This window comes from Gorilla gorilla, chromosome 5, assembly GCF_029281585.2.
Source record: "Gorilla gorilla gorilla isolate KB3781 chromosome 5, NHGRI_mGorGor1-v2.1_pri, whole genome shotgun sequence".
NCBI lineage: Eukaryota > Metazoa > Chordata > Mammalia > Primates > Hominidae > Gorilla > Gorilla gorilla.
The window spans coordinates 43,083,513-43,107,730 of NC_073229.2; the positions used below are offsets into that span (position 1 = coordinate 43,083,513).

Here is a 24,218-nt window from a genome sequence, read left to right on the forward strand (position 1 = left end):
TTATGAGTAAATAATGTAACCGAGGATATGAGCCCCAAGAGCTGGTCTGGGGTATTGATGAGAAGCATTAGCAAGGAGAGGCTCACCTCATGGGGTGCTGCAGGGAATTTGGCTTTTGAAGCTGATAATTGAGGGTTCAAATTCTAACTCTTATCAATGTTGTTGGGACAAGTTAAATTGTTATACACCTCTTTGAGTCTTGGTTTCCTTGTCTATAACAAGAGATTCATGGTACCTTCCTCATGGAGTTAAACGTGATAAGGTAAGTGCCTTGCCACTTCTGGTTTACAGCAGATTTCAGAAACACCCCCCTTTTCTTCCCGGCTCACAGATAGTTCAAAAGAGGAAGAGCTATTATGAACTGGTGTGTGGAGAGAAGGCCTCTGGAAGGATATTTTTTGATACTTATGTAAGCGATCCAGGATGCACAGCCTTTTGTGGCTAGAAAATGCCTTAGGCCCCTGGTTTTGCAGGTGTAATACAGATGGTAGGGGCTGCACAGCTACTATGACAGTCATTCCAAGTGTTTCTGCTCAGGGTTCTGGACTTGCCATTGTCTGGCTCTGCCAGAATGTGGTTGTCTACCTGCCCAGGTGAGGATGCAACCCTTGCATTAGAGAAGACCCTCAACAGCCATGGTCTCTTTGACTGGGGAAGCTAATAGGAGACCCGAATGTTCTAAGTCTATCGTGGATGGTTTATGTTTGGTGACTGGATATGAGGCAGATTTCAGGGATTGGTTGCAAATTGGTCAAGTTTGACAAAAATGTCAGAGGCATTGAAACCACATATCAAACTAAGCCTTAAGGCATTCAGAAAATATAACAGGCTGACTTCTAAGAAGTGAAAAATATAAGTTTTGTTTAACTTATTTAATTAAAAAATGATGCTAATGAATGTGGAGGGGTGATTTGGATAGAACCTGTTCTGTGTGGGGCCTTCATGTAATCCCTAGAGAACGTGTAAATCAAATTATGCCTGGAGGGAATTTTATTTCCAATTTCAGTTGCTTTACTGATATGTTAAGGGAATTAAAAAATATTTAGTTCGGCCTTTCAGAGAGCTGTTATTACTGGTTGAACTATGACTGTTATTTTAATTCTCGTTAGATAACTAGCATCTTTTGAGCTGTTGTTAGCTAGGCTGTGTGCTAAAAAGTTTTATATACATCCTCTTATTTAATCTTCACAACACTTACAGGAGGTAGATACTACATTATATGTTTTTACAGCCAAGGGTGAGGTGTAGGGGATCTGATAATTCGCTCCAAATCACACAGCTAGTAAATGGTGGAGCTGGTCCAGGCATGTCTGTCTTGAGAAGCGCTGTACCATCCACCTTACAATTACATCTGTAGGTATTGTCTGACTCGCAGAATCCATGCAGTACATCTGTGCAGCTTCCATTTCTGTCCTTAGCCTCAATTCCTTTCTGTCTTTAGTTCTCTATCTTTACCTTAAAATCTCCATGTAAATCATGCTAACCTAGCACAATCCATGGTGCACCCACTTGGCATTTTCAGGGAAAAGGGATAAGGCCTATAAAGAAAGTCCACACCCAGCGCCTGGTTCTCTCTGTGCCCATTCTGACTGCTTTATCTTCAGTGCTTTAGATGAATGTGCATCTTCCTGGATGCTTTTCCTTCCTGCATGATTTGGAAGAATTAGAATCAGTCTTCCTTCCATGAGTTTCCCAGGGAATCAGAGGGACTTTTTAAGCATAATGATGGAATTTTTACTGTCACCTTTTGTTGTAAAATGCTCTATAGATGAGAAATAGATTATATCCATCCCCCCACCAGCTGTGCTTCATGGTAATGACCAAAAAAATGTTCAGAATTAAGACTGGGAATTTTTTGAATTCATATCCCAAAGCTCCTTTAAAAACTTATAACTTGGGGAACTAAAACAAAGTCATTTTAGAAGGAAATGGGTTTTTCTCTAATAATGGCCATCAGAATGATTACCCAAGTGATGTCACACAGCTGGCAACCTTCTTAGGGAAGGTAACCGATAGCAGAGGAACGTCTGCCTTTCTCTATGTTAGCACTTCAAAAACCGATTGTTCCTAGAATCTTCAGTGTCATCATGAAACATATATAAAGCCTCTGCCTGTTGTTTGAGTCTCCTCTCACTAAGAGGAACCATCAATTCAGACTTGCCCAGACTCATTGAGAAGACCAGGCTAACCAAGCCATCCTTAAGAAATCTTTCTAAATTCCAAGAAGCAAAAGAATATATTTTTATTGTTAAATAGCTAACATACTTATTTTAGTTTAGATTTATGATATAGTTCTAGTTTTAGGGTTTTCCTGCATATTGTATGGTACTTTTATCTCCATATATAATATATTTAGTATATTTATGCTTATTTCACAGGAACTAATAACATTTATACAGTTTTGAATGATTTTAACGGTTCACATTTGTTTCACCTTTGCTTTTATAACATTGTTATGTCTCAGCTCTTAATTAATAATGTTACAGGGATGCAATTGCTAATTTTAATATTCCCCCGCAGAAGAAACATTTTATATATATATGTACACACACACAAAATGTATATGTATATATACATACACACACAAAATGTGTGTGCTTATAGATACACATATAAAATGTGTATATGACATTGTGCGTGTTTATATATTGGAGTAAAAAGCAAGGATAGTCAGCTCCTATGTTTGCTTATACAAGGCATAGGAACTCAAGCTCACTTGCTTGTAAAGTGAATAAAATTGTGTTCTTATGCAAGTGTCACAGTCTTCCTGGGACTCAGTTTCCTCATTCTCAAAGAAGGAATTTAACTGATGAATTCAAGGATCAACTCTAAACTCATTGAATTGCCTTATTAATCTCTTGGGTCATGCAATTCAGTGATATAACTAGGGTTAGCCTGAGTGTTTCAAAGCAAGATTAATGGAAGCTCATTCTCCAGCTGTCGGGTTAGGAGATTATTCACAAATGTTGCCCTGTCATTTGAATCTGGTAGGGTTTGCTGATGAATAAATGAACCCCATTATACTGACAGCCACCTCACTAATCGATCCTAACTAAACCGCCTTATCCTCTTCACCTCCCGATTGTGTAGCCAGCAACTTGCCAGATCTCAGGGACATTGTTGGGACATGTGGAAGGTCTGAGACAGAGGGCCGGAAGGACAGACAATGCCACCAACTCTATTAATCAATCCGCCTTTCTCAGACCTGGCTCTCAGCCTACTGAATTTGACAACCAAGGATTTGCATGTAGTTTTTTTTTTTTTTTTTTCATTTTCAATTAATTTCCCTTTTTATGCCTTCCTAATTTCTCTTCTTCTTTTCTGACTAAGCTATATATTTACACTGTGAAATTGACTGTCATTAATCTTTTTCTGTCTTGATTTCCTCAACTAAAAAATGGTTAAACTAATACCAGCCCTTTCATTCATGGTGATCTTGGGAGGAAAAAAAAAAGAGATAACTGATGTCAGAGAGTGCTTTGAACTTAAAGCAGGAAGATTGTTCAATTATAATAAGACTCTTCTATCTTTATTTTTATGTGACATTTAAAATGTTAGCGTTGAATACGCGTCAAGGAAGAAAATCCCATTTTGAATGACAGTGTTAGAATGACGGCCTGTAAGATATTGGAATTGCATGCAAAAACCAAGAAAATGTGTTTAAAAACTGTTAAGACCAAGCCAGCTACTGTTTCTTTTCATAGAATATATGTAGGGAATAGGAGAATTAGGTAACTCTAGGGCATAATAAAAAAGAAGAACATGTGCTTTCTGATTTTGCCAATCTATTTTGTACTTACTTTATAATTCAATTTTAAGAGTAAAGTGTAATGTCTGATTCATGAATGTTTTACTGTGTAGTGATTTTTTCTTCTAGAGCTGTATGGTCCAGTATGATAGCCACTAGCCATAATTGCTATATTAATTTAAATTAAATAAAAAATTTAGTCACACTAGTCACACTTCAAGTGCTTAGTAGCTACATCGTGACTGGTGGCTCCTGTATCTGAATGTGCAGATACAGAACATTTCCAGAAAGTTCTGTGAGAGAACACTATTCTAGGGGAACAGAGAAAAGGTGAAAGGATATTCCCATTGTCCCTTTTCCCAAAATTGCGTTTTAGAATTTAAATAGAATCTCAGGTTATATATTATAGGTATTATATTTACAATACACATTTGAAATTATTAGAGCATGAAGGTGGTGATTGAGCAGGAAAGCACAACTCCAGAAGATCATTTTTTCCCGTACTGAGGACAAACATAATTTGATAATCTTCAGAATAACACTTGGAAAATTCTGGAACCAGCTCTTTCCTCTCAAGTTGCATTTCTTCCATAAAGAGTTTTTAAAAAAAAAAAAAAAAAACAACTTTATCTAGGTAACACAGTACCTAGACCAATCCAGGAGTCACTTAAATTGAATTGCTATGTAATTATTTCATGGGTGTAAACCAAACTGTTACCTTTAGCAAAATAACTAGTTTTCTCTTATATGCCAATTTCACTTCATCAGCAAAACCAATGGGCTCCATCATCAGTGTATATCTGGTCTGACCACCTCTCAGCACTCCTGCTAACCCCTGTGGCTTAACCATCACCATCTCTCACAAGCTATTGCTGTTGGCCCCTGCCTGGGCTCCCTGCTTCCACTCTCCTTCTCTCACCCAACATGGCAGTCAGAGATTGGCCTTCAGGACAATTATCAGTCAGAACAGTGTGGACAACAGCCTATAAAGCCTCACAGACCTCCTGGCTCACCTCACCCCCACCTTATCACCCCTCTGACCTCCCCTGCGCTTACTCCTTTCAAGCCAAGGCTCTTCTTTATTTTTCAATTGCCGCAGGCATATTCTTGCCTCAGGGCCTTTGCATTTGCTATTCCCTCTGTCTGGACCATGCTTATCCCAGATAGCCATATGGTTCTTTCTCTTACTGCCTTTAGATCTTTCTCAACCTGAGTTCATAATTACGTCTCACCAAGCTCTTTAAAAATGCCACCCACCTAACCCACCAGTCCTCTCCATAACCCCCAGGCATTAAGCACTCTCTATTCTCTTTTTGTACTACATTTTTCTCCATAGCACTTATCACCATAGATATGCCATATGTTTTACTTATTTATTCCTGTATAATCTCCTTTGAATGAAATATAAGCTGCTTGAAGGCAGAGCTTTATGTCTTTTTATCCTTGGTGCCTACCACAAGGTAGGCAGTCAGTAATTATTGGTTGAAAGAATTACTCAAATATTTAATGACAGTGTTTGTAAACAAAGAGTGCTAATCTAATTGAAATTCATTTTAGCAAGAGATAGAGAGTCAGGAAGACATATCCTCTGGTGTAACCCTGCCTCCCCTCCACTTCTAAGATTACTCTGGTTTCAGGCTCTGCTTTCTGCCTGGCTCAACAAGGGGCCTCCATTTCTCTCCTGCCTGCACTTGAGGAGCCACATAGAAGGGAGTTTGAACCAGGGCTTCAGGGAGTTGTCTGTGGACAGCTTCTGAGAGAGGGAAGTTGGGGCTTCCCGTGTTGGCTGGTCCCTTTGCTGGCTGGCCAGTCCTTTGTCACCATGCCAGCATTCTCAATGGAGGCAAGAAGGGATCTTATGGGTTTTGCAGCAGGGCTGCTTTGGGTATATGTTTGTTCGAACGGGGTAGGGACCGTGGATGAAGGACCCACCTGGAGTTTGCTGCCTTGGGAGGGGAGGTGATGAGCTTTAAACCTAATAGAGGCTGGGCGCGGTGGCTCATGCCTATAATCGCAGCACTTTGGGAGGCTGAGGTGGGCGGATCACCTGAGGTCGGGAGTTTGAGACCAGCCTGGCCAACATGGTAAAACCCATCTCTACTAAAAATACAAAAATTAGCCAGGCAGGTGGCACACACCTGTAGTCCCAGCTACTGAGGAGGCTGATTCACAAGAATCGCTTGAACCCGGGAGGCAGAGGTTGCAGCGAGCCGAGATCTTACCACTGCACTCCAGCCTGGGTGACAGAGCGAGACTTCGTCTTAAAAAAAAAAAAAATAATAATAGAGGTGCAGTGTTCCTTGCTTCACACTAGGAAGTGGTTAATGCCAAACTGGGGCATCCGGCCTGTTTCTGGCAAAGAGCAGGGGAAAGGAAAGCTTGGAAAGGGATCTGTAGCAGTAAAGACAGAGGAGTCACTTTTTGTTTGTTGGTTCCCACTGAGGCACGGCGGAGGAGGCACAGCTGTGCAGAGAGCCTGGGTTGCTAATTTCTACATTAAAAGGTGTAGCAGCAGCAGTGTTTATGACTAAACCCGTCAACATTTCACTTCCTCCCATTGTGTGAAGACTGGGTTTGGCTTAAAAAGCTCTGCCTGAACTTTCAGTTTATCTTGAAACTTTGAGACGTTTGTCAAAGTGCTGGATGGAGTTATTTTAGTAAATCAGTGATGTTTCTGTGTTCCCTGAGCGAAACACTAGCTGATCTCATTTACCTGAGCTTCGAGAAAGAAAATATTCTCTATTTTTAAAAATAGCTTTGCTCCCTTGAGCATGCCCTTTCTATATGCCCTGGCTTTAGAAGATGGGCTGCCTTATGTTTGAGATTTTTTATTCATTGCCACTAAAATAATATATGGTGATTTCTATACCTCATATAAGGTCTGCCTCATCAGTACCCTGACCCATCCTTTACTGATTATTTAGTTTTGTGGATTTAACCCTGTAGTCCTGTTGGCACAATCAAGGGCAAAATCAAGATCCAGAAAGACATCAGATACCTGAAATCCTTTATTAAAGTGGATTTTGCCTACCCTACATCCATTGTTAGAAATGACATTCCCAGATTGTAAGAGCTGCAGAATTCTGGAACTGAAACTCTGTCTTTCTGTAATGAATTTGTGAATGAGGAAGTTCTTTGAACACAGTAGGCAAAAGGCAGGGATGTCAGCACTTGACACTTCTATGCCTTTCCTCTACTAGGCTATCTTTTTATTGTTCTATTTCTTTTCCTTTTGGCAGGTGAGTTGGGAATTAGCTAGTAGATCTGTTTTAAGTGGGTAAGCTGCAAACAACAGATTTTTAGGTACTTCCCTTATAGGATATGGCTATTAAACAGGAAGGATGTGTCAATTATGTGGTAGGCAGCAGGATAAAACAGGCAGGACAGAATTATTATCAGATTCACAGACCATAGCAACTTTTTGCCTTCTAAAATCCTGAATTTTCAGAGGTGGAAATAGGGTGAGAAGGAGCAGCAAAACTTGTTGCATTCATTCACTCAACAGATATTTGAACACCTATTTTGTGCCAGGAATGTACTGGGCACTGAGAAATAGAGCTTTGAATAGGACAGATGTGGTCCCTGCTCCCAGGCACCTTGCAGTCTAATGGGGCTGGTAGATATTAAATATGTAATCCCACTGTTAATTAAAACTGTGATAAGTATTCATAAGAAAATGTGCAAATAAGGTGGGAGTATATAATAGGGAGACCTGGTGTAGTCTGGACTTTCTTAGGGAAGTCCTTTACCTGAAGAATGAGTAGGCATGAGCCAGGTGAAGGTAAAGCAAGAGGGGGAAGGGATAGCTCCTAAAGCAGAGGTGGGGCAGGAGCCCTCCTCTTGGGAGAGCAGCAGAAGGCCAGTGTGGCTGGGTTGAAGTGAGGCTGGAGGTGGAGGCAGGGGCCAGTGTAGTGGTGCAGAGCCGCTGAAGAGCTTAACCAGAGAAGGGACATAATAATGTTTGGGTTCTTAAAAGATCATATTCAGATCCTATATGAGCAGGTGATTTGAGGGGGCAAGAGTGGATCTGTTAGAAGGCTATTGCAAGTGGTCTAGGAGCAAGAGGGTGGTGGCTTGGAATAGTATCATAGTAGTAGAGATGGAGAGAAGTGAATGGATGTAAGAGGTATTTAGGGAGGTAGACTGCATTGAACTTGGAGAATGACTGAGATAGGAAGAGAAGGGGACAATGCTTGGATTTCTGGCTTTGGAAACCATGTGGATGACCATCCTTGCTCCTGAGCCAGACCTATTGTGGGAAGGGCAGATTTTGAAAGAAAGATCATGGTTTAGTTGTTGACATGCTGAATGTAAGGGTTGGAGTACATACAAGTGAAGTTAGATCAATAGATCTGATGATCGGAGGGGAGATCTGGGCTGTGCATAAAGTTGGGAGTCATCTGGGATGGACTGAAGTCATGAGAGAGAATGAATGGTAGCAGGGAATGGGGATTGGACATGTGACTAGGAATAACCACAGAGGCCGGTTGAAAATGTATGGAAACGAGAACATCAAGCATGAAGGGCCATGCCCAGTGCTAAGGAGAAATCTGGTTAGGAAGTGCATGGATTTAGCAGCCGTGAGGTTGGATTTAGCAATCAAGATTGGCACCTCAAGCAGGAGCAATTTCAGTGGAGTTGTGGGGACAGAAGCCAATTTTGAACACTAGATGAGTGAATTGGAGGCAGGAATATGAAGACACTGAGTATGGGTACCTTTTTTGAGAAGTTGGGCTCAAAGGGTAGAGACAGAGGGGACCTGCAAGAGGTGTGTAGGATCCAGGCATATAGCTCTAGGTCTAAACGTCTCTATGTTTGGATATTTAGAGGTGGAAGGGAAAGGCTATTTAGTTGCTTAAGGTTCCTGCAAAGACAGGTGGGATGTAACCCAGAGCCCACACGAAGGGACGGGCATTTATCTCCAGCACTTCAGAAGGAGAGGAAGAGGAGGGGGTGGATACAGCTGCAGATGCAGGCAGGTGTGGAGGTTTGGAGTGGGATGGTAAGTGATACCATTCTGATAATTTCTGTTTTCTCTGTGAAGTAGGAGGGAAAGTCATCTTCCCAGATGAAGGGAACGGAATCAGGTTGCTGGGTAAGATCAGTTCTCCAGCTGTGCTTGGCAGCTACCACTGCAAGCATGGAATAGGCGGCTAGGTAAGTTCAGCCAAGATTGAAGTTTTACTCTGTGGGAGTAATAAAAGGACAAGGAACACGAAGGCTAAGGACATTAACACATGGAGGAATGATTTCAGTGGAGTTTCAGTCGGATGAAGATAGGTTAGTGCTGATGGAGAATGACCTGGCAGTGTCAGGGGGCAATAAACAGGGTAGTGGGAGTACCTGAATAAGGGAACTAGCTATGAGTGCTTCTCCAGCTGTAATGCTAATGTGAATCACCTGGGGATTTTAGTAAAAACGCAGATTCTGATTCAGCAGGTCTGGGCTGAGGCCTCAGATTCTGCATTTCTAACAAGTTCCTGTCATGCCAGCCTCTCTGGCCCGTGGATCACACTGTGAGGGCCAGGTGTAGTGGTGCATGCCTATAATCCAAACACTTTGTGAGGCCCAGGTGGGAGGATCACTTGAGCTGAGGAGTTTGAGACCAGCCTGGGCAACATAGACATCATCTCTACAAAAATTTTAAAAATTACCTGGGTGTGGTGGCTTGTGCCTGTAGTAGCTACTTGAAAAGCTGAGGCAGGAGGATCACCTGAGTCTGGGAGGTCAAGGCTGCAGTGAGCCGAGATTGCACCACTGCACTCCAGCCCGGGTGACAGTAAAAGCCTGTCTCTTAAAAAAAAAAAAAAAAAAAAAAAGATTTCGGGCAGAGAGTGGGATGCCTGAATTAGAAATCCTTTGACATGGTATAATCTCAAGCAGTAACTAACATGGCCCAGGATATGACAGAGTGAACAAGAAGGCCGAAGAATTCAAAGGCTTCCTGATCATCATATCTTCAGGGATGCAAGATTAATGATGATTTACACTGACTATCGCCAACACTTTTCTAAGCACCTTGTGTGTATTACCTTCTTTAATCCTTATGACAACCTCCAGTGAGGTATATATTGTGATCCCATATTTTACAGATGAGGAAAGTAAGGCACACAGAGGTCTTTCTCAAAATCATTTGTGTTTGTAAGTGGTGGGACCAGAATTCAAACCGGGGTGGTACAGTTTCAAAGCCTAGTGCTCTGCATGATTGGATGCTGTATTGTCCCCTGATGAGAGAAGTTGGGGCTGTATAGAAAGTGTGAGGTGGGAGGATCATTTGATCCCAGGAGTTAAGACCAGCCTGGGCAATGTAGTGAGACCCTGTCTCTACATAAAATAGAAAAAAAAAAAAAGATTTTGAGCCAGGTATTAGCCTCACCTATGAATGAAGTTCAGCATGTCTAGGAGAGTGCTAGGCACAGTACTTACAAGTACTTTTTACATGTTACCCCTTTAATCCCCACAACTGTCCAACAGAGTCTATTTCATACTGATTCTACAGGTAAGAAAAATAAAATTTAGGAGGTTAGGTAGTTGATAAATGGAGGAGTTGGTAATTTGATCTAAATTGGTCTGGATTCAAAGCCCATTCTTCCTTTATACCAAAGTTTATCCCATCACCATATAGAAATGGAAATTCTCTTCTAATTCTTAAGTAGGTTATAGTCACCATGGGAGTATTCTCCCCCTTGCTCTGACTCAAGCCACATGCTGAAGATGATGTGTTATGAACAAGGCTGAGACCAGGAGACTGGGCTTCTGGGCTCAGCTCTGTTTCTAACTAGCAAGTTTGCACACTGTCCCTGTAGGTCTCACACCTTTGTCCCTGTGGATCATTTTCAGAGCTATATTCTATAAGTTTGAGGACAATTATTATGGCTCCTTTTATATTAGAATCTACTGTATGCTCAGCACTTGATAGGTTATCTCTAGTACTTAAACTAGGATACAGATTGTCTCCAATTGAGATGTGAAAAAGCTGAGGCCTGGAGATTTCAAGCAACATGCCTAATACCTCTCAGTCCACAAAATGGCAAAGCTGAGATTTCGCCTGAAGTGTGTCTGACTCTAAAGCTCATGTTTTTGCCATCTTACCAGCTGCGTCATCCTCATCTATAGCCTCATGGTGGATCCTGCTTACAGGTGCATATGGTACCATATGCTAGTATTTATCAAACTTTCAAAACCTGGATCCAGAGTAAAACCTGCATTTTATATTGATTTCGAGAAGTGTGCACACACACACACATTTGCATGTGAGTACCATGTATATACTGACATCACTCAAACAAGTTTTATGAAGTAATGCTTATGTTTTCTACTTGCTGTGCCTTGGCTTTCTTTTCCTTTTCACTTTGGTTTAGTCTGTCATATTAATATGCTCATTAAACTCTGATGAATTGATTTAACCACCCACCAATGGGTTGTAGCCCTCAGTTTGAAAAGCACTGCTGTAAATTATATACCTACCTTAATTTCTTGATAGGATTACCCCAAATCTTATATTCTCCTTCTTTCCTTATTTTTTAATCTCTGAATTTAATGAAGACTATCTCTCTGATTATATATGTAATGGTGTTAAATCTAAATCAACCCCCCCGCCCCCCGCCGCCATATGGCAACCACCTTTCTGCAAAGTGGGAAACTATCTTATAATTTTGTTCTGAGAGAAGGAAAGAAAATATGTATTTTTTTCGTTTGATGAAAATGCTAATATAACAAGGGAGGGAGAAAGAAGTGACATTTGTGTTTCCTTGGCTTGAGGAGATGAGAATGTAAGGCCAAGAAACACAGACAAGTTGAAATGATGTAGGCTGAGGAGGGACTGGGGCAATAGACTTACAGTGAAAGAAAAGTGAAACTGATTTCTTGTTCCAACTCTTCCATTTAGCATTTATTGGACTCCTTCATGTGCCAGGTACTTGTGTTTTGCATGTATTATCTCAGGTGAGGAGACAGAGGTATGGGAGGCCGAGTTACCTGCCCAAGATTGCATGGCTGGTAGAGAGTGGTCTAGCAGACTCCCTGGAGCCAGTGCTCGTTGTCACTAGGCCATAGCTGCCACTTGTCTCAACTTTTGAGTAATTCTGTGTGGTCTTTATTTGGTGCCAGGCCCAGGACAGGGGACTTTTGCCCCCTAGGCTTTGAATCTTGAGAGGGAACATGCTAGGGTGGAAGATTGGAGTCAATTTGTTCCATGAGGGCAGCCAGAGGAACTCCTTATTAGTCCCTGCTTCTCCCATCTTTAGAGTTGATTTGGTTTCTGTCTCTATTGAGTTCTGGTTGTTCTTTTGATTACAAGAACTGCTCCATTTCCTTTAAGTAAATTTATTTATTCTTAAAATTCTGTTGCTTGAAACTAAGAATAAGCCCTAATAGGCACAGAGGAATAATTTAACTCTTCCTGATCTGTTTCCTCATCTGTAAAATAAAGGAAAAGGGCACACATATCCCCTGACCCCTCTTAACTCTCTCATCTTTAGCTAGAATTGGGTTCTAGTGATTCTCAAATGGATGTGTTCTAAAAGAGGCTGCCTGGCCCTGTGTTGGGGAAGCAGAAGTTTTAGTAATTAATTAGGTTAATATGAACTTTATAGCTATATTTTTTCTGTATTCCCTGAATAACTGTGACTCTATTACTTGTGAATTTATTTAAAACATAAATATGACAGTGATGACTAGATGAGGTCTCTTAGCACACATGCCCTATGCAGACCTGTGAGTCCCCTGCTCTCTGCTCACCCAATAGTTGAAGGCCTGGGTAGGAGTTCTGCCACATGTGAGTTCTTAACACAAAATCCTCATGGACCCTGTGGGCCTGGAGCTGGATACTTCACTCATCTTCACCCTTGGCCTCATGCTAAGAATTATCATCCTGCCACCACTTAAAGATGCCCATTCATGTTAGTGTGTCACTGCTAAAGTACTGTCATTAAAGAAGACCTATCATTACTCTGACTTTGAAATACATTGTTCTAACAGAATCACTATGGGAGATTCCAGACTTCTGTATCAGCGGTTGCTTTGAAAAGAGGATCTGATATGTACTGGCCCCTGTGTTCACCTGTGGGCGAACATTAGACATGTTTGTTTCTTTTATGCTTTGATAACACCTTACAACTTGCAATAGTGGGACTTTGGAAAGAATGAAGTGATTGTGTCTGGCATGCTGTATGTAAACATTCCATTTCTACATAATGTGAAAAGGAATGAATTAGGTGAAAATAAATGGATTTGCACAGGTGTTAGAGTACACAGATTTCCTCTGAAACTAAACATCCAAATAGAAAACGAAACTCAGTGACTTCTTGACCGCCTGTTGAAGAAGCACCTGTTGGTCCAGGGAGCAGAGACCTAAGGGGGAATTAACTCCTCTCAGCAAATATTTACTGGGGGCTTGTCATTCCTAGAAGTCCACCCAAAAAGAGTGGGGCTGGAGGAGAATCCCAGAGAGAGTCTAAGTCATGGGCTCAGAGTGTAGGGAAGTGACTTTGAGACCTGTTCCAACCAAACCTCTTATTTTAAATTTGGGTAAAATAAGGTCTACAGAGATTGTAACTTGTTCATGGTTAGGCCACTTGGCTAACTTGAGGCCAGACTCAGGCTAAATCTGGATAACTCTCTTCTTGGTTTAATACTATTATAGACCTAAAATTTTATTATGATATTAAAATGTAAATAACAGTAACAGACACCATGTAGCAATTCTCATGTGCCAGCACTCTTCTGAGCACTTTAGGTATATTAACTCATTTAACCTTCATCATTCCATGAAGTGTAAATATTTCTCTCATTTTTAAAGAGAAGAGAGCCTGGTGCAGTGGCGTGATGGCCCATGCCAATAATCCCAGTCCTTTGGGAGGCCGAGCTGGGAGGATTGCTTGAGGCTACGAGTTTGGGACCAGCCTGGGAAACATAGCAATACCCCATCTCTGTAAAAAATTAAAAACTAGCTGGGCATGGTGGCACATGCTTGTAGTCCCAGCTACTACGGAGGCTGAGACCAGAGGATTACTTAAGCCCAGGAAGCTGAGGCTGCAGTGAGCTATGATTGTTCCACTGCACCCTAGGTGACAGAGTGAGACCCTATATCTTAAAGAAAAAAGAAGGAAATTGAGGCACAGGAAAGGTTTAGTAATTTGCTCTTAGCCATGTATATATTAAATAATGGAGCTTGGTTTCAAACTCAGGCAGTCTAAATCTACAATTTGTTCTCTAAACCACTAGACCAGGGGTCAGCACCCATATCTTGGGCTTTATGAGCCATAAAACTCTGTGTGGGGTAGTGGGAAGAGGCTGGGTTTGACTTATAAGCTGTAGTTTGCAAACCCTACACTAGACTGTATAGGCTCACTGGGGCACATCCATTAATATCAATGTATCCCACAGCTGCCCATGAAGAGTGAAGCTCTACTTTTAAAAAGGATTTTAAGTCAGGAATTAAATTAAAATGTACTTTTTTGGTGTTCCTTTTGGGTGAATTGTCCTCCTGCCAGGAAGGATGGTGTTCATCATAGCTGAGTATAGTGTTAGGAGGCTCAGAGCCAGGAGAGAGGTTTTATTCTCCTTCAGTTTTCTGGGTGACCTTGCAAAAGTCCCTTATCATCTGCCACTTATAACTCTGCAGTGGTGATAATGTGCCTCACCACCTGCCCTTCTCCCTCACCTAGGTATATGTCTTGGATTAATGAGGTTTTATCTGTAATGTACATAGAGCTGGGAGTTTGGAAGGGAAAGTATTAAGAGGGGGGATGACGGCATTCATCATTTAGTTTGCTTGCAAATGAGAGAGTGCTTCCGGGGTGTAAGACCATTTGTTGAATGTTTGGCACGTAGAGCCCAATTTTAAAGAAAAGGCACTCCTGGTAATCTGCATGAGAGAATGTGGATTTAGAGAGCATGAATTTATGGATTGCCTGTGCTGCAGTAGGCTTTAGGCAATGGAGTTATTTAAGATGGTATGTATTTATTTCAGTTTCTAATAAGTGTGCAATGAGCAGATTCCATAGTTGACCTCCATATCTCCGTAAGAAAACCTAGGCTTCTCTGCTAAACTGTGAGTCTTAACAGTAAGGAGGACTTACAAATGTTTCTAAGTGAAATTATGAAGTTAAAGGTTGAACCAAGAAGCCTCAGAGGGAACTGGCTGCTACTTGCATTTCAATGAAAGGCAGAGGAAATTCATTACAGAGGTTGAAAATGTGGTTTGCATGTTAAGGCTGCAGTGGAAAAATGGGCCTTTCCAGGGGAGGTGGGAGGGAAGTTGTAGCTTACCCTTTGTGGTGAAGGTTCCTTGTAAGCACATATACTCCATCTGATGCACCCTAATTTTTTTTTAACTTTGCAAGAAAATTCTTCCCTTCAAAGCCAAAGATGTGCATTGAACAGAAAATTGCAGCCTAGGAGAAGTTTCAATATCTTTGTATTTTTTGTTTGTTTTGTTCTTTTGACAAAAACAATTATTAAAAAATTCAGTAGGTGAAGCAACTTAATCTTACTTTGTGAAACTAAATCTAAGATGCTATTAGTTAAGTTATAAGAAGAGCTGGTGTTTAGCAAAGGCATATTAGGTTCTGGGGTAGGGCTTTATCTGCATTCGTATCTTATTTAATCCACACAACAGTAACAGTCCTGCAGAGGAATATTCTTGTTTGAGCATCTCTTGTATGAGGCACCTCAGTTTGCTCGTCTGTAATTCTGTAATCTCTAACTCTCTAGAGATAACAAAAGTCTATCAGGTTTAAGTGGCAGAGCCAGAATCTGAATATAAGTCTTTCTGATTCCAAAATTCAAGCTAGTAGATTGACCAACAGTCCCAGTTTCCTGGGATGCAGGATTCTCAGCCCTGAAACTGGAAACGTCTTATACAAACAGAAAGAGTTGGTCACCCTACAAGCAGGATGCCTCCCATCCCAAGCACTGAAGAAGTATTCATTATCAGGAAACCCTTGTTGGTAAGTCACAGAGGATGTGTCCTGTGCAACTGCCCCTGACTGCTAGAAACCATGTGTGTGTACTATAAATCCTCTGAAGCTTTAAATCCTAGGGCAGTTTTGGAGCCAAACAGAGAGCCTGGGAGACTGAGTTCATTGGGATTTCTAGTATGAATGTAGCCCCATTAATTGGCTCAGTTTGTGTTGATAAAACGAGAGTCACAATCTGACTTGTAACAGTAGTATTTGTAATTTTCATTCTTGCTTTAAAATATTGCTGCCCTGTTGTACTCACAAGTGGGTACAGTTTTGGGAAAGCTTGGAAGATTTCATCTATTCCAACCCCCATCCCTTTCCACATTTTCTGTGAACTCGCTGTGTCTCTGGAGGCTTTCACTGACCACCAGAAATGGGGACCATCCTGCACAAAGCTTTTGTAGCTTATCAGTCTTCCTTCAAAGCCTGGGATCCCTTATGAATGTGTTTCTTTTCAGACAAATTATTTTGATCTGTATCCAACTTCTGAAGGACACCGTGTACTTCCACTGCCTGTAAAATACTTTTAAAGAAAGGGAGTTGACACAGAGGGCCACAGATTGTGAGCCTTATTATTGCTGGGGTGAAGGTAGAAATGATCATTAGATCCTCGTGTATCTACCTATAGTTACAAAATTAATCTTTACTCAAAAGGTGAATCCGTATGAACATTCTGGTTTCTTTTTTCTACTTTTTTTTTCTATTTCATTTTTTATTTTTAGAGATGGGGTCTTGCTCTGTCACCCAGGCTGGGGTGCAGTGGCACCATCGTAGCTCACTGTAACCTCGAACTCTTGGACTCAAGAGATCCTCCCACCTCAGCCTCCTGAGTAGTTGGGACTACAGGTGTGAGCCACCATGCCCAGCTCTCCTCTTGTTTTAAATATTCTGACCCTAGTTCATACCCTGTCAGTGGCCTCTAGAAACTTCCTACGGTGACTGTTCTGGAAAGCGCAAGTCAAGAGAAGACAAGCAGGTCACCTGACTCCCTCCCTCTTCCGCTCCCCACCCCCCACCCCCACCCCCCACTGGTAGTGGGAGAGTTATTCCCTAAAGTGCAACAATTGTCAAAGGATGGAATGGCTGGCTAGTTCCTTGTGTTAGTGATTGCTGTTGTATTTCAGTTGTTTGGGTGCATGTTTGAGATTAGTTTATAAGACTTATTAATTAGATTCACACAGGGGACGTTGTAATCAAATAGCCAATATGCTCATTGTATAATGATGTCAAAAGGTGTCTAATTATTTTTGGTTCATACTTTGTTCACGTTTTTCTGTAACTGTGTTACAAATGAAATACTTTTCTAGAATGCAGTCTTTCTTCTGTGATTGGTGTCTATCGTCTTGCAAAAGGAATAAATAAAATAACAAGTTCTCAGGTGATTCTCATGGAGAAAGCGCTGGGGAATGGAGGGCAGAATGAAGGCAGGGGAGGAGCGCACCAGAAGAGGGAAAGGAGATGGAGCAAGATGGGGTGGAGTGTGGGGGACACTGGCAGCAGTAGCAGAGAGAGGGGTCAGAGGAGGGGTGGGGAGCCAGTGAGGAGAGGCACAGATAGACTGAGAGGTACATACCTAGAATCATGTAGACAGATACAGAACAGAGATAAGAGAGAAATTCAGAGACATAGAGACTAACAGATGATGGCGGTGCATAGAAAGAGACAGAAGGAGACACGCAGACCAGTAGGGATTGGTCCTTTTCCTTATGATATCCAAACATCTCTCATTGTACTGCTGGTCATTTTACGTGTTTGCTTCTTTCTGGCTTTAAAGCTCCATGACTCATCTATGTTTCCATGTGTGTGGACTATTGAGGAATCTGTTTTTTGGAAAGGTGAGCTTTGACAGCCAGTATAAGTCATTAGGAACACCATCTCTGGAACCAGACCATCCAGGCTCAAATCCCAACTGCCACCTACTTGCTGGATGACCTGCACAAATTACATAATCTCTATGTGCCTCTGTTTCTTCATCTTAAAATGGGGATTATAATAGTGTTTTCCTTATAGGGTGCTGTGAGGATTAAATGTGGTAACATATACAAACCTATTAGAACAGTGTACTCAACAGGTACTGGCAATTATTACTATGTTTGTGAAAGGATCCTGGATTCCTTTGAAGGAAAGTTCACAGAGTTAAATATATTTTTATGAATACTGAAGAGGCTACAAGTTCCTGTCTTTGGCTTTTGGCCTTGAACCTTATTTTTAATGTAAGGTGAGAGTGGAGAGTTAATAGACTGAGAGTGAGGAGTTGCAGCTTCTAGTTCCAGCTCTGCCACTGACTAGCTGTGAGATGATGAGTTTCTCTGGACCTGCTGTCAGATAATATACAAACTCAGGGAATTTTAGGTCTTTGACAATGTGATGTTGAGACCTTTCTGGCATACGAGTTTTAGGATTTGTCTGTTATTTTACCTCTATGCAGAGGTTTTGTGGACCTAAGCTTTTTGGAAAGATTGGGGATTGATCATACCAGTACCCCTGGGAGAGAGAAATGTGTGTGCTGCTTTGTAAATAATAAAAAGGGAGAAATGGTGAGAGTAGGGGACTGGCTTCCTATAGCCATGCTTATGATCATGGTTGTCAGCATTATTATCTTATTTCTTTTTCTTTTCCACTCTGGGGGGGAGCAGTATTTGAAAGAGGGGTCATATCCTGGGGCTAAACTGGAGTAGAAGGTGCTGGATGCACTGTGGAGCTTAGTTCAGAGAAGGTGAATATTTCATCTTTTAAGATGAGTTCTAATCTCGTATTCCGATCCCCGAACCTAGGCAAATGGCAGTGCAAGCCAAGCGTATCTCTGGTGCCTTTTATCTCCCTTTCCAAATTCCTCTTTATTACTGTCATGCTTCTTTTGATTATCTGATGCCTGTTATCCAACCCTGTGTGTCTCATGCAACAAAATGATCTCCTGCCCTTTTGCAAAAGGCCTGCAAACTCTTAATTCCCTGAGTACTGCTGTATTAGCCAAAGATTAACTAGTGCTGATGACAGAAGAGTTCAGTTCTCCAGGGCATACTTGGATTTAAAAAGAGCATTTTGAAAAGTGTTGGAATGTTGAAAAAGGTACTCCTTCAAGCTGAGAGCTTTGTGGGTCTCTTCCAGTCATGGCTGCCCTGGGCTATCCCTTCCTACCTTCACTGTAACTGATCTTCCAGGGGCTAGAGCACGAGGAGGCAGGATTGAGTAGTAACATATAAATATAGCCTGGTGGTTAAGAACATTGGTTTTGGTGTTAACAAAGCTGTAAAATTTAAATTATACTCTTCTTAAGGACCTTTTGAACTCTGATGCTTTTATAAACGATTTCTGCTCTAATTGAATGACCTTGAAGTGAGTTCATCACTGAGTCTCAATTTACTCATTTGAAAAATGGGAATAATGACATCAAATATAGTTGTTGTGAGGATTAAGTGTGCCACTCTCCTCAAAGATACTCACCTATTCATGGCACATAGAAAATGCTCGACAAAGAGTAGCAACGCTTAGGGACACCTTTTATGGCCTGCAATCTGTACAGTTGCACAGGACACATCCACCAGGGGCTAGAGCACAAGGAGGCACGATTGAGTAATAACATGTAGACATATTGTGGTGGTTAAGGACACAGGCTTTGGCATTAACAGGTAAATGCAGCCAGAAAGTGGCAGAGCCAGAATCTGAATGTAAGTCTGATTCCAAAATTCAAGCTAGTAGGTTGACCAACAGTCCCAGTTTCCCGGGATGCAGGATTCTCAGCCCTGAAACTGGAAACATCTTGTGCAAACAGAAAGAGCTGGACACCCTACAAGCAGGATGCCTTCCATCCCAAGCATGTGAATTCTGTTTCTCCCCTAATTATATGACCTTGAAATGAGTTCATCATTTCCCTTGCATTAGGTTAATGCCTTATTGTTATCGTCTTGAAATTCTTAATCATATTTGAACAATGTCCCTACAGATTATGTAGCCAGTCTTGCTACTACCGGGCTGCACTTGACCTCCCTGCACTCATCCTGGCCATACTTCATCCCTGTCCCTCTCCTTTCTACTGCCTGGTGCTTTGTCCCATTTCCTTGCCCCCAAGGCCTTAGGAGGGTGTAAAAAAAAAAAAAGATGAATTCCTCAGGGAAAAGATGTGATTTGGCTCGTAGCATATGGAATATTCAAAGATAGACGTCATCTGTTGCCCACATTTTTATGAGACTGACATGCTGCCTATAGCATTGAGAAGGCACTTGTTGCCTACACTTTTAGAAGTCATTTATTAATGGCTTCCTAGGGCATGCCAACTCTAAAATCAAGCCACAAAAATGATACCAGGTAAAAATTGATCCTGTGAATAACTGTGACGGTGGCATTTGGGTGAAAGGTCTTGAAATGGGCTGTGTCTTTTCCCTCAACTTTCCTCACCTGCTCTTATCACACTCTCCCAGCCAGTGTCAGATTACTTCTCATCTGTCTCATAAATAGTTCTGGCTTGAGTTATCCCCTACCGTGATGACATATGATTATTCAAAGAAAGATTTTATAGAAAATGCATTGTTTCTATTTGGAGTTGGGAGACTAGGGAAAGGTATAAAGCACACCACAGGGGCACAGCCTTGATTCACTTTCTGTGCTCAGCTTAGCCGTTCGAGCCCGGCGTTGTGTCTGGGTAAAGCTGTTTGACTTTGGATAAGTCCTTTAACAACCTGAGGTCCCAGTGTTCTTAACTTTCTACAGTTTTGTTCTAATCTAGCATTCTTGAACTAGCACATAAGCATAACTTGCTAAATAAGCACCACTTGCTAAATACAGGCTTAGTGACAAGGAAGTTATTTGGAAAATGAAAAGAGGGCAATTCTCCCATCAGGACTTGAAAAGCCTTGGAGTTTTCTTTCTTTATTGAAAAGACTCATGAGGCCTGTCCAAATCTCCAAGTTGCAGAGTGGAAAGTTTTGTAGTAAGCTTCATGGATGTGGGATCCTGGCTCAAGATCTGAACTCCTAGCTCAGCCCCTTAGTATTCATGAGGGCCTCTGCTAAGTAAAAGGAACCTATAGGCATATGGGACCCCACAGGCTGTATGTATGTTCTTAGCTGAGTATCAAAAAGGAAACTTCCATAAATGTTCTAAGACTGAGAGAGGCACAGCTGAGAAGCAAAGTTAGGGATGATTTTTTGGAAGCTTAGCCTGATTTCACTCTGTGCATTATATAAATGTTAGCTGGAGTACAAAGAATGGAAAGCAAGAGGGCAAAGGTGGGTGGTGTTTGTAATTTGGGAAGTGCAAATGAGTACTTAGTTATTGTTTTTCTTCCAATAAGTTTACTGTTGATATAGTGAGACTTGTGACTATATATCTTATACATTTTAGTATCACAGAGACCTGGTTTACTTCATCTGAATTATCTGTTGGGTTTTTGGGCTGCTGACAGATTTCTCATCTTGAGATTTCACCTGTGATTTGTTCTAAAAGAACTTTGATACAGGGACTCTTTAAGTTAAAACTAATTCTGAGACCAAGAAGCTGTCCCAGCTCGTAATTCTTCTTACATGACAGGAGCCAAGCCATGTGGCCTTCTGAGGCTTCAGTATCATTAAAGTCCCGTGGAAACACCAAAGCCCACTGGGCCCACTTTTTGGTGCTTATACTGATGCTGCTGCTTCTGTCTTACAGGTGCTTACATCATGCCGAGCCTTCCTTCTAACAGCGCGAATCCCCACCAAGGTAAGTGTTGATGAAGTCCTTCCTTCTGCACTCACACTCACTCATACCCACTCATGCATAGTCACTCATGCGTTCTTACATGTGTGCACACATATTCCCTCACATACTGCAACACAACACACACACACCTCACTTACATAGACTTTTGATTTAAGCTGTGTTCAGATTTCTCTTAGCACATTCAAGTTTTCCTTCCTTCTTCCCAGAAGCACCTAAAGGCTGTAATGAGAAACATATTTTTTACTCCTTTGTTCCCTCTCTTTGTGTAAAGGCATCCCAAGAAAATCAGTGAAGGATTTTGTGCTCTATGTCCCTAAGGCTCCATGTCCCAGTTATTTTTCTTTCTCAACTGGGGCTTGATTTCCACTTTATTCAAGTCTACTTATTTCCTTCGGATCAGTACTGGCAGATTTTTCTAAGACTTCAGACGTGGGGAATAACTTTCATAACTCCAAAGAATACACTACCAGAAATGTAACCATCTCAGCTGTTCTCCATCTACTCTGATGTTGCCTATAAGAAATAACAAGATGCCACTCTGTTCTTTAAAAGAGATATATAACATTTTTCATAAGATGTCCTTCATTACTTGGTGCAAAATTTGAACTGATGGTTTGTGGATTAATCATAATAATGACTTATTTCATTTATGTTAACTAAAAGGAGTTTATCATTTTTATATGATATTGACTGAATGGTCATAGGAAATTGAGATCTTTTTCCTAAAAAGGTGATAACATTTACTGGAGTGTTGTTTTAGTAGATAACTTGATCCTTAACAGAATCTCATGAGAGCTATAAGTCTTATTATTATCCCTTTTATTGATGGGAAAACTGAGGCCCAAGGAGGTTCAGTAACTTGACCAAGGTTAAACTTCCACTAGTGTGTGGCACATGTGTGATTCTAATCAAGGGAGGCTGGCTGCAAAGCCTCTGCTTCTGTTATTGCTAGAATCTAATAAGTTATTTACTAAGTATGTAAGGATACAGTCTCATTTAATTCTCACAGTGACATTGTAGGTGAGTGATTAGAAAATAGCTAAAAGACAGACACTTCTCAAAAGAAGACATTTATGCAGCCAAAAAACACATGAAAAAATGCTCACCATCACTGGCCATCAGAGAAATGCAAATCAAAACCACAATGAGATACCATCTCACACCAGTTAGAATGGCAATCATTAAAAAGTCGGGAAACAACAGGTGCTGGAGAGGATGTGGAGAAATAGGAACACTTTTACACTGTTGGTGGGACTGTAAACTAGTTGAACCATTGTGGAAGTCAGTGTGGCGATTCCTCAGGGATCTAGAACTAGAAATACCATTTGACCCAGCCATCCCATTACTGGGTATATACCCAAAGGACTATAAATCATGCTGCTATAAAGACACATGCACACGTATGTTTATTGCGGCACTATTCACAATAGCAAAGACTTGGAACCAACCCAAATGTCCAACAATGATAGACTGGATTAAGAAAATGTGGCAGATATACACCATGGAATACTATGCAGCCATAAAAAGTGATGAGTTCATGTCCTTTGTAGGGACATGGATGAAATTGGAAATCATCATTCTCAGTAAACTATCGCAAGGACAAAAAACCAAACACCGCATGTTCTCACTCATAGGTGGGAATTGAACAATGAGAACACATGGACACAGGAAGGGGAACATCACACTCTGGGGACTGTTGTGGGGTGGGGGGAGGGGGGAGGGATAGCATTTGGAAATATACCTAATGTAAATGACGAGTTAAGGGGTGCAGCACACCAACATGGTACATGTATACATATGTAACTAACCTGCACATTGTGCACATGTACCCTAAAACTTTAAGTATAATAATAATAAAATAAAATAATAAAAAAGAAAATAGCTAAAAGATGTGAAGTTGGCTAGTCTAAAGATTCAAAAGTAATGAATGGGAGAAAGAGAAATTAGACTCACTATGTCCTACTTATTTCGACTTTTTACTGAGCTGAACTGCTTCCCCTGCCTGCATATCCAGGAAAATGGGTAAGGTCTGGTAGATGCTTTCAGCCTTATCATGCTATGATGTTTGGGCCGCAGTGTTATTTGCTCATTAGTCCTTTCTTGTTTCTTAAAATTTAACATTTAGCCACTGTTTTGTAAATTCTGACTTAGGTGCCAAGTTAGGGCGCTATAATGTTATTGGTACAAATGAAATGGATCTTTTGGGACTTGCAGTCTCATGATTTGCACTGACTTTTGGGAAGATGCCAATGCAGTGCTTGCTAGTTATAGGCTTAGGAGATCTGTGGCCTTTTTTTTTTTTTTTCCTCCCAATCATACAAATGTTAACTTTTATAAAGTTTCTCCAAGAAATGAGACTTTTGGCCCAAGCCCTTTTAGATAATATAAAATGAGCCTGTATGTTTATTATGTTTTATAAATAAATTAGGTCAATGAAGTTGGACTAAACTATACATTAAAATACCTGAAGGCATGATATGAGGACTTTAATGAGACATTATCCCACTGGTAAGATATTAATTACAGAAGGAAATTTTATGGGCTTAGGAAAATATTCAAGCACCCTATTGAATAGAAGACCTCTAAAAAATATGCATACCCTAACACGTTGTGACACAGTGGAAGTGTGTTACCTCTTGTGAAGTCACCTGCCTGCCTTCTGCTGGATGACTTTATATGACTTTATTCTGCCCCCTCCTTGCTCTGCCCCTGAGGAAAGGCTTGGCTCCGTCCTGTGATATATATAATGTTTCACAGCCAGCCTGGCCAGGGTAGTTTGAACATTGGTTCTGATTTCTGATATTGTCAGC

The 24,218-nt window shown here is 41.1% G+C and overlaps 2 protein-coding genes across 17 annotated transcripts in view; one reads left to right on the forward strand and one right to left on the reverse strand.

The window, feature by feature from the left end:
• The window catches only part of CMAH (cytidine monophosphate-N-acetylneuraminic acid hydroxylase-like), a 374,208-nt gene that overhangs the window by 318,684 nt on the left and 31,306 nt on the right, over positions 1 to 24,218 (reverse strand). The gene's annotated exons all lie outside the window — the stretch shown is intronic.
• CARMIL1 (capping protein regulator and myosin 1 linker 1) overlaps positions 1 to 24,218 on the forward strand; it is a 342,528-nt gene that overhangs the window by 119,473 nt on the left and 198,837 nt on the right. For all 15 annotated transcript variants that reach the window (XM_063707376.1, XM_063707383.1, XM_063707384.1 and 12 more), the window contains one exon: positions 21,358 to 21,408. In XM_063707376.1, the coding sequence (XP_063563446.1) occupies positions 21,358 to 21,408 (51 nt within the window). The remainder of the gene's footprint in view (positions 1 to 21,357; positions 21,409 to 24,218) is intronic.